Here is a 17,559-nt window from a genome sequence, read left to right as displayed (position 1 = left end):
CATGAGCAGAGTATCCTATTCACAGACATATTTTAGAGGTTCAGTTCCTGTACATTGGGTCATCTCATGGGCCATCAAGAATAAAAATTGTGATCAAGTAAATGTCCTTAAGCGATGCATGCAAAAAGTGCATTCCAAATAATGTATAGAGGAAGGAATTACGATGTACCTGCTGCTCTATAGATTACATGTGGACCTGGGACTTAATCACAGCACAGCATGATCTTGCAAGATGTGTGCTGTGTGAGTAAGTCCCACACAAACTTTACTGAAGTGTCGGGAGTGTGAATAGACATTGCGTCCTGGCTGGAGGCAATGTCTATTCACTGTCAAGACACTTCAGTAAAGTTAATGTGTGAGTAAGTGACAGCACAGCGTGATCTCTCAAGATCACGCTGTGCTGAGTACAAATGGACATGAATGGAGAGAAATGTATGACGCTGATTGGTCAGCGTCATACACTTCTCTTTACAACGCCCACTTGGTCAAAAGGTAAAAAACGCCCAGTTGTCCATTAACCCTTTCAGGACCAAGGGTCATCGATACCTCAATGACCAGCCCCATTTTTTCAAATCTGACATGTGTCAGTTTATGTGGTAATAACTCTGGAATGCTTTTGCCTATCCAAGCGATTCAGAGACTGTTTTCTCGTGACATATTGTACTTTATGTTAGTGGAAAAATTTGGTCAATAAATTCATAGTTTATTTGTGAAAAACACCAACATTTAAATAAAATTTGCAAAAATTATAATTTTTCCAATTTTAAATGTAATCTACTTGTAAAACAGATAGTAATACCACACACAATTGTTGCTACTTAACATCCCCCATATGTCTACTTTATATTTGCATTGTTTTTTGAACATTATTTTATTTTTCTAGGACATTACAAGGCTTAGAACTTTAGCAGCAATTTCTCAAATTTTCAAGAAAATTTCAAAAGGCTATTTTGTCAAGGACAAGTTCAGTTTTGAAGTGGCTTTGAAATTCATTTGTAATACATTTTTTTTCTGTACCACAGAAGGTTTCACCCAAGAAATGCAACTCAATATTTATTGCCCAGATTCTGCCGTTTTTAGAAATATCCCACATGTGGCCCTAGTGTGCTACTGGACTGAAACGCAGGCCTCACAAGTAAGGGTATGTTCACACGGCCTATTTACGGACGTAAATCGGGCGTTTTTGCCCCGAATTACGCCCGAAAATAGCGCCTCAATAGCGCTGACAAACATCTGCCCATTGAAAGCAATGGGCAGACGTTTGTCTGTTCACACGAGGCGTATATTTACGCGCCGCTGTCAAATGACGGCGCGTAAATAGACGCCCGCGTCAAAGAAGTGACCTGTCACTTCTTTGGCCGTAATTGGAGCCGCTATTCATTGACTCCAATGAATAGCAGCGCTAATTACGGCCGTAATTGACGCGGCGTTCAAGCGCCTGCACATGCCGGTACGGCTGAATTTACGGGGATGTTTTCAGGCTGAAACATCCCCGTAATTTCAGCCGTTACGGACCCCCGCCGTGTGAACATACCCTAAAGGAGCACCTAGAGGATTTTGGGGTCTCCTTTTCTTTTTTTTTTAGAATATATTTTAGGCACCATGTCAGGTTTGAAGAGGTCTTGTGGTGCCAAAACAGTGGAATCTCCTCAAAAGTGGTTTTAGTAACTACACACCTCAAGGAATTTATCTAGGAGTATAGTTAGCATCTTGACCCGACAGGTCTTTATCTTTATTTATTGGAATATGTCTGTCAAAATGAAAATCTACTTTTTTTCTGAAAAAATATTAAAAAATGTCATTTTTACAAGGAATAAATAAGAAGCACTGCAAAACTTGTAAAGCTATTTCTCATGATTACGGAAATACCCCATATGTGGTAATAAACTGCCATTTGGACCCACGGCAGGGCTCAGAAGGGAAGGCGCGCCATTTGGCTTTTGGAGCGCAGATTTTCCTTGGTAATAGTTCTGTTTGGGGTTTTGCTGGTATTTCAGTTTATAATGTGGGGGTATATGTAAGCTGGGCAGAGTACATTAGGGCATAATAAGAGGGTATAATAATGTGGTAAATAAATAATTCATAGATGTGTGGCCAGTGTCGCACTGATAAATGGTGCCCGATCTTATCCGCTTTTGGACACTCTGCACAATTTCTGTCGCTATATTCTGAGCGGCAGAACTTTTTTTTTAAAAATTCTCCACCGGAGCCGTGCGAGGGCTTATTTGTTACGTTACAATCTGTAGTTTTCATTGGTACCATTTTAGGGTACATGTGATTTTTTGATCACTTTTTATTCGATTTTTTGGCAAGCAAAGTGACAAAAAAAACCATACATTTTGACAATCTTTTTTGTCCTTTTTTGTTTTTACAGTAATCACTGTGCGCTATAAATTACATTTTACTTTATTCTGCAGGTCGGTACAATTACGGTGATACCATATTTATATAGTTTTTTTTTATGTTTTGTGGCGTTTGCGCAATAAAATCAATCACTTTTCTATAAAATTATTTATTTTCTGTGTCACCATATTCTGAGAGCCATAATTTTTTTATTCTTCAGTCAAAAAAGCCGTGTAAGGGCTTGTTTTTTGCGGGACGGGTTGTAGTGTATTATTTTGGGGTACATGCAAATTTTTGAGCAGTTTTTATTCTATATTTTGTGAGGGGTGATGACCAAAAAAAATAGTGATGCTAGTATTCATTTTTTAATTATTTTTTGCGGTGTTCACCGTGCGGGAAAAATAATATTATAGTTTTATAGTTGGGGTCGTTACGAACGCGGTGATACGAAATATGTGTACGTTTTATTTTTTTTCCTATAATAAAAGACTTATTATAGGAAAAAAAGCATTTTAATGTTTTTGTAACTTATAACTTATTTTTACACTTTTATAAAACATTTTTTCTATTTTTTTTTTTTACTTGTTCTACTTGAAGACCTGCAGCACTGATGGCTGCTATAATACATTACACTACCTAGGTAGTGTAACGTATTATAAACTGTCAGTGTGACGTTGACAGTCAAAGCCTATGAGGACCAGCTGGTCCTCATAGGCTTCCGTGAATGGCAGACCGGGGGCCGTTGTATGGCCTCCGGTTTTGCCATGCAACCGACGGCAGCACCCGCAATCGGTCCTTGGGAAAGTTTGTTGTAGCAACAAACTTTCCAGTTTGTTGCTACAACAAACTTTCCCTGCGATCACATGATTAGGACCTAAACCAATCAGGTCCCGGTCATGTCTCCGGGACCAGAGGCAGGGGTTGACAGCCGAACCAATCGGTTCGGCTGTCAGAGAACAGATTGCTGGCGTCCGAGCGCTTTTCACAGCGCTATGCCGGCTGGAACGGACATCTGTACATACACGTCCTGGCAGCACGGGGTATGTGCGAAAAGGACGTTTATGTACAGATTGTCGGCATGAAAGGGTTAAGAAACGAATTAGCATAAATCTAAAATTGCTCATAACTTGCTCAAAAATTATAGTTTTTCAAAATAAAAACCACTTATCCACATTACAGCGCCGATCAGATTATGTAGGAGATCGGGCATTTAATCAGGTGACAGAGCCTCTTTAAGATATATATATTTTTTTATCTAATATTTGAAACAGTGTTGACGGCCCTCAAGACAAAGTGCCTATAAAGATAGAATGTGTTTTATCTTTGAAAACTGGCATTTACTTTTCACATGAACCTTGCCCTGAATAGAAAAATGACAAATTCGTCCTAACTTTTGTACACAATAAGAAAAGAAACGTCAACGTCCCTACTTTTTTTTTTTCTTTATGGTTCAATGTCAGGATTTAAAACTGAATATCCACTAACTGTAGTAGACACTTTTGACCACTAGGTGGGGGTAGAAGATTGTAATATTGTTTGCATAAACAGTTGTATTACAAGTGAATCCTAATAAATCTGGTTTTTAACCTGCTAAAAAAAATAAATATGGATGTTCTGCAGTTTTCTGCAATTATATACAAAATTAAAAACCATGCTATACTTGACTTGTGTGTCTTTTTTCCAACACCGTTGTTAGAACTATATTTACATTGTAAGCCATTGTGGGCAGATTGTTTGCTCTATTTATATTCAGGGGAAAGCTTTCACTATCATTGAAGGGATTCTTTACTGTAAGAGCAGTGGGACTATAGTACTGTCTGCCACCTGTCGATGCGACGGTTGATCCGTTAAATGAATTTCAAAAAGGTTCATTGTCCTTGAAACACGACAGAAAATGTAATTTGTAATACATGGGACACGGAGATTTATTATTTTCTCATTTGGCGTCGGGAAGGATTATTTTTATACTTGTATGCGGATAATTATGTTTTGTTTTTTTTGTTGTTTTTTTTTTAAACACTGCTTGATAATAGATGGAACTGGACGGACTTGTGTCTCTGTTACTATGTAACCTCATAAAAACATTACGAACCAAAACAATAACCATAAAGGCAGGGACGCTTGTATTCTAGGATTTCATTGTGTTCTCCTTCGAGATCTGACAGTAAAAGGCCAGCTGACGCCAAAGACGGTCATGTCTTTGAGAGACCCTGAAACTGTTAACCCCTTAATGACCGGGCCTGAAAAGGTCTTAATGATCAGCTACATTTTTCAGCAGCCATAACTTTTTTATTTTTTCATTGACGTGGCTGTATGAGGCCTTGTTTCATGAGGCCTTTTTTTCATAGTTTGGAGGTAGAAAAAAATAAAATTATTTTTACGGCGTGAATATAAGAAAAAGCGATTCTCGGCATAGTTTGTCTTGTTTATTTTTTATCCCGTTCACGTTTCATACTAAATAACCCGTTCGATTTATTCTTCAGGTTATTAGTCGTTTAGATACCGAATATGTGTAGGTTTTTTGTTTTTATTTAGTGTGGGCAATAAAGTATATTTTATGCAAAATAATGACTTTTTTTTGTTTTGTTACTTTTTTTTAATCCCATTAAGGGATTACTTTAATTAATAACTTTATTTTTTACTTGTAATGTATTCACATACTCCTGTATGCGAATACATTATACTGTATCACACATAGTGTGCCCGAACAGCAGGCTTACTGGACAGACAGCCCTGGGGTCCTTTGTAGGTCCCCAGGGCTGACTACAGAGGGATTCCAAGGTGTTAGATCACGTCACTGGGTTTCCGATGACTAGATAAAAGAGGGGAGTTCCCTTTGATCAAAAAGCTAGGGCCCAAATGTTTTCCGACCCCAGCTGTATTCAGCAGGCTGCTCTAAGATCAGTTAGTTACAGCTCCTGGTTAGAGGATGAGCGCTCACACGAGCGCTCATCAGCCTAATCTACAGGGACGCCAAAAGACTATGGGCGATCGTTAAGGTGTTAATAAACTACGCTATATGACATTTTTAACAAGGTTCAGCTGACAATCACATTCTGAAAATAATATAGAGCGGTGTTCAAAAAAACAAACAAAAAAAGCAAATAAAAGCACAAAATCTTAAAAAAATTATTTTGTTTGCGGAAATGCAAATGCACGGGAAATGTTATACATTCAATTCCAAATCAAAACGATAACATATATCCAGTTTGTGTTGATCCTTTACAGAAAGTAAAGAAAAAGGAATATTAGGCTGTTCAAAAACTTAGCAGTGTCAGCATTTTTCTTTAATCACGAATAAAAATTTGAAAGTATAAACTGAAAAAAAAAATGTTTCAGATTTCACTTTACTGAACTAATATTTAGTGGCGTCACCATTGTTTCTGAGAACTGCTTGACATCTGTGTTGCATGGAGTCTTCCAACTTTTGGGCCCTCAACACGTATTCCAATCCAGGAAGATTGGACGACATTCCACAGTTGTTCTGCATTTTTGGGTTTTGCCTCATAAACCTCATGTTTGATGTCACCCCACAAGTTCTCTATGGGATTGAGGTCAGGGGATTGGGCTGGCCACTCCATTACCTCAATCCGGTTTGTCTGTAACCAAGAGGTTGTTCGCTTACTGGTGTGTTTTGGGTTATTGTCGTGTTGAAACACCCATTTCAAGGGCATTTCTTCTTCGGCATAGGGCAACATGATCTACTCAAGTATTTTGATATATTCAAACTGATCCATGATCCCTTGTATTTAATAAATAGGCCCAACACTAGAGATGAGCGAACTTATGAAAAGTTCGGTTCGGCTAGTTCGCCGAATTTCACGAAAAAGTTTGATTCTGACCGAACCTGTAATTTCCGTGCGCCGAGCATGGTACTGTCCAGGGTGCTGAAAGAGTTAATGGGCTGCACTAACTCTTTCAGCAACCTTGACAGTAGCATGCTCGGCGCGCGAAAAATAAAATTTTAATGTAATAAAAAAAAAAAAAAAAATACGTTCATACTTACATTTCTCCTGTTCGGCCTCCAGCGATGACGTTTCATCTATGTCGCCGCTGCAGCCAATCACAGGCTGTAGTGGCGGTCACGCACGTCAGGATGACGTCAGAAGGCCGGCCTCCAGGGATGACGCTTCATCCCACGTGACCGCCTCTGCAGCCAATCACAGGCTGCAGCGGCCCTCTGCAGCCAATCACAGGCTGCAGCGGCCTCTGCAGCCAATCACACGCTCCTCTCCTGAAATACTCTGTGGACAGGTCAGGATCCTGTTTCTTTTAAATGCTGCTGGGGAACCCGCTCGATCCACTATATAAGGCTGCGCTACAGTGCAGCATTTAAAAGAAACAGGATCCTGACCTGTCCACAGAGTTTAAGGCAGCACAGAGTATTTCAGGAGATGAGCGTGCAGATTCAGTGCTGCTGTGAACTCTGCTCTTACCATTACGTAGCTCTCAGTCTGTTACCTCTCCACCACTCCTGTCCTCAATAACACCTTCACGTGATTGGCAAGTCACCACGTAATGGTAAGAGCAGAGTTCACAGCAGCACAGAGTATTTCAGGAGATGAGCGTGCAGATCTTGTGCGGGGTGGTGACTTGCCAATCATGTGAAGGTGTTATTGAGGACAGGAGTGGAGGAGAGGTAACAGACTGAGCTACGTAATGGTAAGAGAAGAGTTCACAGCAGCACAGAGTCTCACAGAGGTGTTATTGAGGACAGGCGTGGAGGAGAGGTAACAGACTGAGCTACGTAATGGTAAGAGCAGAGTTCACAGCAGCACAGAGTATTTCAGGAGAGGAGCGTGCAGATTCTGTGCTGCTGTGAACTCTGCTCTTACCATTACGTAGCTCAGTTGTACCTCTCCTCCAGTCCTGTCCTCAATAACACCTTCACATGATTGGCAAGTCACCACCCCGCACAAGATCCGCACGCTCATCTCCTGAAATACTCTGTGCTGCTGTGAACTCTGCTCTTACCATTACGTGGTGACTTGCCAATCATGTGAAGGTGTTCTTGAGGACAGGAGTGGAGGAGAGGTAACAGACTGAGAGCTACGTAATGGTAAGAGCAGAGTTCACAGCAGCACTGAATCTGCATGCTCATCTCCTGAAATACTCTGTGCTGCCTTAAACTCTGTGGACAGGTCAGGATCCTGTTTCTTTTAAATTCTGCACTGTAGCGCAGCCTTATATAGTGAATCGAGCGGGTTCCCCAGCAGCATTTAAAAGAAACAGGATCCTGACCTGTCCACAGAGTTTAAGGCAGCACAGAGTATTTCAGGAGAGGAACACGGCCGGCCACGGGCAGCCGGTCGTTTTTCCGAGCCGTGCTCCCATTATAAAGTATAGGAGCACGGCCCGTAAAATAAAAAAATAGAACATGTTCTATCTTTTTAACGGCACGGGCACCTTCCCGTGAGAAAACAGGAAGGTACCCGTGGCTAACAGAAGTCTATGGGCACGCTATTTCGGGTCGTAATTACGACCCGTAATAACGGGTGTTTTTACGGTCGTGTGCACGAGGCCCCGTAATGACGGGTGGCTACATGTGTGCACCCGTCATTACGGGAGAGTTGCTAGGCGACGTCAGTAAATAGTCACTGTCCAGGGTGCTGAAAGAGTTAACTGATCGGCAGTAACTGTTTCAGCACCCTGGACAGTGAATTCCGATCAGAATATAGAGTAACCTGTAAAAAAATAAATAAAGACGTTCATACTTACCGAGAACTTTCTGCTTCCTCCAGTCCGGTCTCCTGGCCGTTGCCTTGGTGACGCGTCCCTCTCGACATCCGGCCCGACATTCCTGGATGATGTTACAGCCCATGTGACCGCTGCAGCCAATCACAGGCTGCAGAGGCCTCTGCAGCCAATCACAGGCTGCCGCGTCAGAAAAGAAGGTCAGACTGGAGGAAGAAGAGGGACTCGTCACCAAGACAAACGACCGGGTACGTATGAAATGCTTTTTATTTTATTTTTAATCAGCAGCCTCTTTTCTCTATCAGTGATTGATAGAGACAAGTGGCTGCCGATTTGTATAATATTTTTGACCGGGTTCGGTCAAAACGGGTTCGGCCGAACCCGGTGAAGTTCGGATTCGCTGCGAACCAAACTTTTCCTGATGTTCGGACCGAAACCGGGTTCGGTTGTCCCGGTTCGCTCATCTCTATCCAACACCATGGTATGAGAAATATCCCCATATCATGATTTTTGCAGCACCGTGCTTTACTGTCTTCTTGTGTACTGTGGCTTGAATTCAGTGCTCGGGGGTCGTCTGCGGCCACTAGACCCAAAAAGAACAATTTTGCTTTCATCAGTTTTAACCTATTCAGGACAGGTCTTCTTTTCCAACAACGGGACTTTGCGGGGAGTTCTTGCTGGTTTCTTGGCTTCACTTAATCGTCTTCTTATCATAGCAGTACTCACTGGTAACTTCAGATCTCCTTTGATCTTTCTGGAGGTGATCATTGGCTGAGCCTTCTTAGATCCATTTGAACAGTAGTTCTCCGTTTCCTTACGCGTCTTTCAAGTTTTGGTTGCCACTTCAAGAAATTTGAGATAATTTTAGCTGAGCACCATATAATTTGCTGCACTTTTCTATATGTTTTTCCCACTTCAATCAACTTTTTAATCAAAGTAAGTTTTTCATCAGAACAATGTCTGGAACGACCCATTTTCCCCAGGATTTCAGAAGGAAATGCACTATAACCAACATTTGCCACCCACCTATAAGGGCCAAAATTGACACCGGTTATTCCACAGAATTAAGGATTTCAGAATAATAGCAGTGAGGAGTTAAATTGGTGAACAAGCCCCTTTCAATGAATGATTCAATTACTCAGAATGAGCGGCACGCATGTGCTAATTTAATTGTTGGGTCTGCTTTTTTCTACTACTCTACTACTCTACTACATGTACAAGTAAATGATCTGCTATGTAGAAATATTGCTTTTACCAAAAACATTGATTTAAATCAGGTTAATGATGTTCGACTGCTATTTTTAACACTATTGTACATCCCTGTATAACAATGGCATGGCCTATCATAGGTGTTAAAATAGTATAGAATAGAAAGGGGGGAGGGGCAGAGGTGCAGACTAAGGCCTCACGCACACGACCGTAGCCATGTGCACCGTCGTAATTTTCGGCCACGGAATGACACCCGCGAGCCGCCCGCAAATCGCAGGCCCATTATTTCCTATTAGCCTGGACCGCAGAACACGGTCGTAATAAGACATGTCCGTTCTTTCTGCGGTCCAGGCTCCTGGGCCATGCACGGATCGTGGAAACCACGGTCGTGTGCATGGCCCCATAGGAATGAATGGGGCCGCAATTCTCCCGTGGATTTTCGGGGGAATTGTGGCCGCAAAAGCACGTTCGTTTGCATGGGGCCTGAGTCTTTATATGCCAATCTACAATATTTAAAAGGTAACTCGCATGAATCCAATCACAACAATATTGTTTAAATGCATCAAAAACACTTTATTGAAAATATAAAATACTGTAGACCACGAGTGTAAAAACACCATTAAAAAGACAGTAAGTGAGTCCATGGTATTAGTATGAAAGCTATGGAATAATTACAACATATACAGCATTTCCATATAATTCCTATAGGTAATACGTACAATATTAACGTCATGGTACAATACGAACCTGCAGCCAAAACTTGAAGACTGGCTCAGACCCAACGTGCGGTGGGAAACCTTGTATATGTTGTAATTGTTCAATACATTTTATACTAATACTGTGGACACACACACTGCCCTTTTGTGTTTTTAAGGGCATTTATAACCCCTTGGTGCCAGCTGCTATTTAATTAGCACCAATCAGTGGAAATGTACAACTCGGGGAAGGTGCTAGAACAGTAGCTGTGCCCGCAAAGACGGCTGCAGGGGGCAGCTGGAAATTAGGGCTAGCACTCATCTGCGATCCCCACGATTGCAGCAAACTCCGATCCCGAATGTTTAACCCTTCAGATACTGTGGTCATTAGTCGACGCAATGCGTGGTGCCTATGGGTTTCCGTAGCCCCCAGGTCTGCCATCTTTGTATGCCACTAACAGACATAATACACTGCACTACCTAAGTAGTGCAGTGTATTATTGAAGTGATCAAGCAATCGCATGGTCAAGACCCCTAAATTAAGAATAAATGTAAATAAAAAGCACCTTTTTTTTCCCCCATTACAAAATTGCTTTCTTATGTAAAAAAAAACTCTCTCCATATATATATATATATATATATAAAAATAAATAACTTAGCACAATCCTAAACCTGTGAACATGGCCTTAGGTCATTACTTTGTATAAAAATTGGAAAAAATATATATAATTTTTTATTTTTTTTAATTTTTTTATTCTAGCATGTGTTTTTTTTTTTCTGGGGTTCACTATCACCAATAATTTTGATATCCAATATGCCCAATTTAGGGGAAGGATTTGTGGTGGTGGTGGTGGGGTGAACTTAAGAGTGCAATATTTACTTTATATGCATTTTTTTTTTAATTATTTTAGGGCCATTGGGGAACATTATTTTTTTTATAAAAAATTATTGACACTATAGTTCTCCACCGTTACAGGAGAGATCATGTCGGATACATGATTAGAACCAGCAGCGACATTTTGTTACTGGTGTCTCGGCACTTACTGAGTGCTGTATATGAAATCAGAGCGGTATTGGACCGCTGAAAAGCCAACATTTGACTGTCAAATTGATTGAGCAGCCTGCTTAAAGACGGTTGTTCCAAAAACCATTTGTCACCTATCGACAAGATAGGTGATAAATGTATGAACGCTGTGGGTCTGACCGCTGGGACCCCCACCGATCTCGAAAGCGAGGGTTCCGTTCACGCTCTACTGGGACTCGGAAATAACCGAATATAGTGTTCAGTTTTCTCTGTCAGTTCCATAAAGAATGAATAAAGCAGTAGTGTGCACGCGAGTCCACCGCTCCATTCAAAGGGGGGACATGGGACCCTCGCTTTCCTGATCACTGGGGGTTGCAGAGTCCATGTTGAATCCAACAACCTGTATAAATCTGATGATTTCTATGGCCTGCTTAACTTAGAAAATAGAAAGGTAAAAGTACTTGAATAATCCGTACACATCCCTATGGGAGAAAATGGTGCCTAATATAGGGTTTTACAAATCCTATAACATTTAGGACACGGCTATACAGATCTATTAGTGAGGTGATTTATTAAATGTATGTTTGCCTCATAATATCCCTGAGTTTAAGCTGTTCAGTACTCAGAAAGTTCATCTTAGGCTTTACCATCATATAATTGCAACCCTTTACTAGGCAACAACTGATAATCTGTTCCTCCAGGAAGCCGGCTGATCTATAAATAAATAAACGGATGTGAAACTACAGACACCGAACAACTAGCATAAAGGGGTCAAATCTAAAACTGTCAGAGTAACTCTATAGTGCATGCTGGAGAAGAATGCCATTTCTATTCACAATATACAACAGATCCATGGAACAAAGGGAACCCCACTGCCGTCAAAGTTAAGTAACTTAGAAAGCTTTCTAGTTCTATGTCTAGCGGTGGGACCTAATGGACATCCACCAAAAATACTACAAAACTGGGTAGTGATCAAGCTATAAACACCACCTTAATGAGGAGATGTCACCTCTCCTAACACATCCATTTAGTAAAAAATTGTATTCTCCATTAAAAAGAGAATTCCGGAGCATCTTTTCTTAAAATTCGTGCCATCCCTCTGTTATTCCTCCTACAAATTTATGAATAAATTGAAAACTAGGTGTTACCAGTTGGGGGTGTGGCTCTACACAGACTGACCCTGTCCAATCAGTGCCGACCTTCAGTTTCACATTATTTATACATTTCTAGGAGAAATAACAGAGGAACGGCACAGAACAGAGTTCTAAAAATAATATGTTCTAGAATTATGTTCCCCATTTTATGGGGAATAAAAGTATTTAGTAAAACAGACATGTCAGGACAGGTCCTCTTTATAAACGGAGTACAAAATGTCCCCACCCTGGCTGTTCGGACAATATTTCTGCTAAAAGGAAGAAAAAAAAAAAAAAAAAGTCAGGTACTCTTCTTTCTACATTGAATGCTTGAGACAACATTAACATAAGATTGTCGGCGGATCTTTTTGAAAAGCAACTACAAAAAAAAAATAATCCACGACAGTATTTGGCATATTGGTCGTCAAGACATCTATTTGAGCATCTTACATTTGGTCACATCAGGATCTGTAGTGGACAACCAATTTTTTTTATCAATTACATGAAGAAAAAAAAATGGATTGTACAGTAGCATATTCCAATGATCGCCATTATATGAGCATGGAAATTGCTTTGCCTGTGCTAAAATGAACTTTCCATTGAAATGAAAACCAATTCCCAGCAGGGTAAGTAATAAAGCAGTTGAAATGTTCAGAACGTAAGGGATACCTGTCTGAAAGCTTTTTCGCAAATCCAAAATCTGTAAGTTTGATGTGACCTTCCCGGTCCAGCAAAATATTTTCAGGCTTCAAGTCCCTGTAAACAATTTCTTTGGAGTGCAAGTATTCTATTGCACATATAATTTCTGTAGAGTAAAAGAGTCCTGTGCTGTTGTTAAAACGTCCCATGTTACGCAAGTAGCTAAAAAGTTCTCCTCCGGGTACATATTCCATCAGCATATATAAAAAACGATCATCATGAGAGGTCCAAAACCTATAGGGATAAAAATGACAAAGCATAAATGATCAGCAAGTCGGAGAACTTCTAGAAGAATCTTCTAAAAAAAAAAAAAGAAAGAAAAAAAAAAGTCTCCAGTCTGCACCATTGTCTTGGAATGAGAAGAACCCTACGGGGATGTTCACACGGGGTATTTTGCCAAGTTTTTTGACGCGGAAACCGCGTCGCAAAACTCGGCAAAAACGGCCCGAAAATGCCTTTCATTGATTTCAATAGGAGGCGTCGGCGTCTTTTTCCCGCGAGCAGTAAAACTGCCTCGCGGGAAAAATAAGTGACATGCCCTATCTTCGGGCGCTTCCGCCTCTGACCTCCCATTGACTTCAATGAGAGGCAGAGAAAGCGTATTTCGCGCTGTTTTATGCTTGCGGCGCTCAACGGCCGCGGGCGAAAAACGGCGCGAAAATCGCCGCGAAAATCAGCGTGCAGGGAGAGGAAAATCTGCCTCAAAGTTCCAAACGGAATTTTGAGGCAGATATTCCTCCCCCAAAATACTCTGTGTGAACATAGCCTACAAATGGTTTAATGCAGTGGAGTGAATGATGTACATAAAATAGGTGGTCCAGGATTAGAAAAAGATGGCTGCTTTCTTCCAGAAAAAGTGCCACACCTGTCCAAGGGTTGTCTGGTATTGCAGCTTAGCTCCAATAAAGTAAATGGAGCTGAGCTGCAATACCACACACAGCCTGTGGACAGGGGTGGCACTGTTTTTGGAAGAAAGGCATTTTTTTTCTAATCCTGGACCACCAATTTAAGGAATATGAAACCTTTAGCTATAGCAGTATGAAGGACAGAGAGAAGGTTCATAGAGAAGATTTATATACTAGAGAATGACCACTTTACATAAGGCAGGGAAAAATGGGTTCATTTCGAACCAAGGGACACTACTCTTTATATGAAAGTCAGGTTTTTTTTTTTTAGGACACATGAGTGACGAGAGGAGTGACCTAGGGAATGTCACCTTCATTCTCCCTGCATAGACGTGTATGGGAGCAGATATCCAAGATTGTCAGAATTTGCTATCCATACAACAATGCTGATTGCTTATCATGAATAATATTTAGCATGAACTTTTTGCTGGAATCTGATTTGGTTGTTGCTTCGCATCACGAGCCACAGTACACGGGTGACATCTTCGGATTTCCATGCCCCTGTGCAGACCAGTGGTGTCACTTTATACTGCAAAACGGACATATTGATGACGAACCAACAGACCCATCGCCTCTGGGAGGAAGACGGAGACTGCTCCTCAACATTGAAAAATAAACAGATCACTTTTTTCCCTCCACATATGACCGTGGCAGTGGAAGCGGCAGCAAGGACTTTGTCTCCATTCCACAGTCATTTTCTCTAACGTACAATCATACATAATCCTGGTTACAATACTGTAAAGATCACAGCCATTTATGCAATTCTAGCTACTGTAACATGATATCTCAAAGAAAATACAATGTATAGCTAAAGAAACGAACTGCCAGATCAATTAACTTCTAATTTTTGTAAAATTGGTTAATTTTCACAGTAGATTTTAGAATATATGTGTTTTTATAGAATATACATTTTCTAGGAAACCAACAAAGTCATGTAACAGTCAGTTAATAGTGAACTATACAGTCCGGTCACTGCCGTCATTTGGAATTCTACCAGGAAATTGTTAACGGTTTTAATACGAAGAAGGTGCCACCTTCTATGCAGGTTTTAGGAACAGACCATATAAAAGTGTCCTAGAGAAAACTGGGCTAAGGATACGACCGGTGAACTAAATGTCCCATAGATCTGACCGGTGAACTAAATGTCCCATAGATCTGACCGGTGAACTAAATGTCCCATAGATCTGACCAGTGTACTAAATGTCCCATAGATCTGACCGGTGAACTAAATGTCCCATAGATCTGACCGGTGAACTAAATGTCCCATAGATCTGACCGGTGAACTAAATGTCCCATAGATCTGACCGGTGAACTAAATGTCCCATAGATCTGACCGGTGAACTAAATGTCCCATAGATCTGACCGGTGAACTAAATGTCCCATAGATCTGACCAGTGAACTAAATGTCCCATAGATCTGACCAGTGAACTAAATGTCCCATAGATCTGGCCGGTGAACTAAATGTCCCATAGATCTGGCCGGTGAACTAAATGTCCCATAGATCTGACCAGTGTACTAAATGTCCCATAGATCTGGCCGGTGAACTAAATGTCCCATAGATCTGGCCGGTGAACTATATGTCCCATAGATCTGACCAGTGAACTAAATGTCCCATAGATCTGGCCGGTGAACTAAATGTCCCATAGATCTGGCCGGTGAACTAAATGTCCCATAGATCTGACCAGTGAACTAAATGTCCCATAGATCTGACCGGTGAACTAAATGTCACATAGATCTGGCCGGTGAACTAAATGTCCCATAGATCTGGCCGGTGAACTAAATGTCACATAGATCTGACCGGTGAACTAAATGTCCCATAGATCTGGCCGGTGAACTAAATGTCCCATAGATCTGACCGGTGAACTAAATGTCCCATAGATCTGACCGGTGAACTAAATGTCACATAGATCTGCTGGTAGTGAAATAATGTGGATTCTGAAACAAGAATTGGGAGTTATTTATTTCTATATTTTAGTGTCCGGGTCTGAAGAAGTGCTGTGTAGGCCTTTATTACACAGTATCCAGTAATCTAGCGGATTAATCATCTTGCCAGCGGCAGTGGATATATGCAGGCTTACAACACAAAAGGTCAAATGTATGACACTTGTGCCACTGCCCAAAAGCTCGATGACAAGTTGCATAAAGTGCTCAGTGATGAACGCAGTTTTGGCACGGAATAAAACCGTCTGCCGTTTTTTTCATGCAGTGAAAACATCAGGTTGCGATATTACAGCGTACACAGCATGTCCTGCTTCAGTTTCCTCATCACTACTATAGGACAGACCTTATAATACTAATTCATAACATATTGGAAAGTAACACTATATATTGTGAATTTTAACATGAACTAAAAAAAAATACACTGAGCTTATCAAATATCATCGGCTACTGTAGTTAGAGGTTGTCAGGCTTGGACAACCCCTACCTAGCTGATCGGTCCCCTTACAATGTAACACTTGCGATCAGCGAATATCGGTAGTTTTAATTTAACTTTTAACTCTTAAAGGATACGGACAATTTTGGCCCTGAGGACAGAACATTATTTATATTTTCCACTTTTGTATTTTTTTTTTACTCTGTGCATTCCGGCTCTCATAACTTTTTTACATTTTTTTGTTCGACTTCACTGTATGAGACTGTTTTGGCACTAGTACTTAGTGAGTCTCTTGCCAGAAACGAAAAACTCAGGCTAGAGGTTTGACCTCCAGAATGCTACACTTCCCCCACCCAAGTTTTCCCTATTGGGGTCCGCAGCTTCTTAGAAAGATAGAACAAAAACAATATGTATAATTTGCAAAGATAAGATAGCGGACCATATGCTTTAGATAAAATTCATCCAAACCTGCCAATATCGATAGGATCAGCCAACGATCTAATTTGTATGGGGCGCCCGAATGCTGCCCCGATGCCATAAGTGAAGGGAAAGAAGGATCGGGCACATTGTATTTACCAAATAAATACTTTGTTCCCACGAGATATAAGCCACTGCTGGCGGCTTATTCCCCTCTCCCCATTGAAATACACATGCACGCACAGCACAGCCAAGCTGAGCATGCCGGTTTATGGTGGAGTCAGGAGAAACGGTCGGATGACAGCGATCTCATGTGCATGGCCAGAATTACCCAGCTCAGTGCATAATAAAATACTCTATGCTATATCTCCCTCAGGTAGTTTTTTCCTTATGTAGAATAACGCTGCAGGAGGTCATGATATGACATATGGCTAGACAGCCCCTGCCTACCAAAACTAGCAATGTTGATAGCACAGTTCCCACCCGCATCAATTTTGGAAACTGTTGGGTGGGCGTCTAAATAGCTTGCTGGGATTGGAATAGTCACTCAAAACTGATCATTTAGTGTTTGACCTTTATTATTTTCTTTACTTTCCAATATTAATGATCGCTAAAATATACATTGGCTGTCAAAACGACACATCCTTAAAAGGGTAACTAAACGCTTCAAAAACTTTTGACGTCAGAAGTTTTGATCGGTGGGGCCCGGGCACCGAAACCAACATCGATTGCTAAAATGAAGCGGCAGCGCTGTGCGGCTTCATTTCTGATCGGCTTTTCTCGGAAAGCCGAGCAAGCGACGTTGAAGTTCTATGAGCCTGTATGCCGCTTGCTCGGCTTTCCGAGGAAAGCCCATTAGAAACAAAGTGGCACAGTGCTCACCCGAGCGCTTCTGCTACTTTGTTCTAGTGATTGGTGGTGTCTCCGTTCTAGGACCCCTATCGATCACAACTTTTGACACGTCACTGACATCTCAAAAGTTTTTTATAAGTTTAGTTACCCTTTTAGGAGGATCTGTTACCTCTCCTGTCATGTCTGTTTCAGTAAATATTGTATTCCGCATGAA

General features: G+C 41.1%; 1 protein-coding gene across 1 annotated transcript in view; it reads right to left on the bottom strand.

Annotated features, from left to right (window-relative positions):
• The window catches only part of PRKX (protein kinase cAMP-dependent X-linked catalytic subunit), a 111,687-nt gene that overhangs the window by 28,401 nt on the left and 65,727 nt on the right, over positions 1 to 17,559 (bottom strand). Inside the window, exon 3 of the mRNA XM_075853984.1 lies at positions 12,768 to 13,031. Coding sequence (XP_075710099.1) covers positions 12,768 to 13,031 — 264 coding nt within the window. The remainder of the gene's footprint in view (positions 1 to 12,767; positions 13,032 to 17,559) is intronic.

This window comes from Rhinoderma darwinii, chromosome 2, assembly GCF_050947455.1.
Source record: "Rhinoderma darwinii isolate aRhiDar2 chromosome 2, aRhiDar2.hap1, whole genome shotgun sequence".
Lineage (NCBI taxonomy): Eukaryota > Metazoa > Chordata > Amphibia > Anura > Rhinodermatidae > Rhinoderma > Rhinoderma darwinii.
The sequence above is the reverse complement of the archived record's forward strand: the minus strand, read 5'-3'. Positions and strand labels throughout refer to the sequence as shown.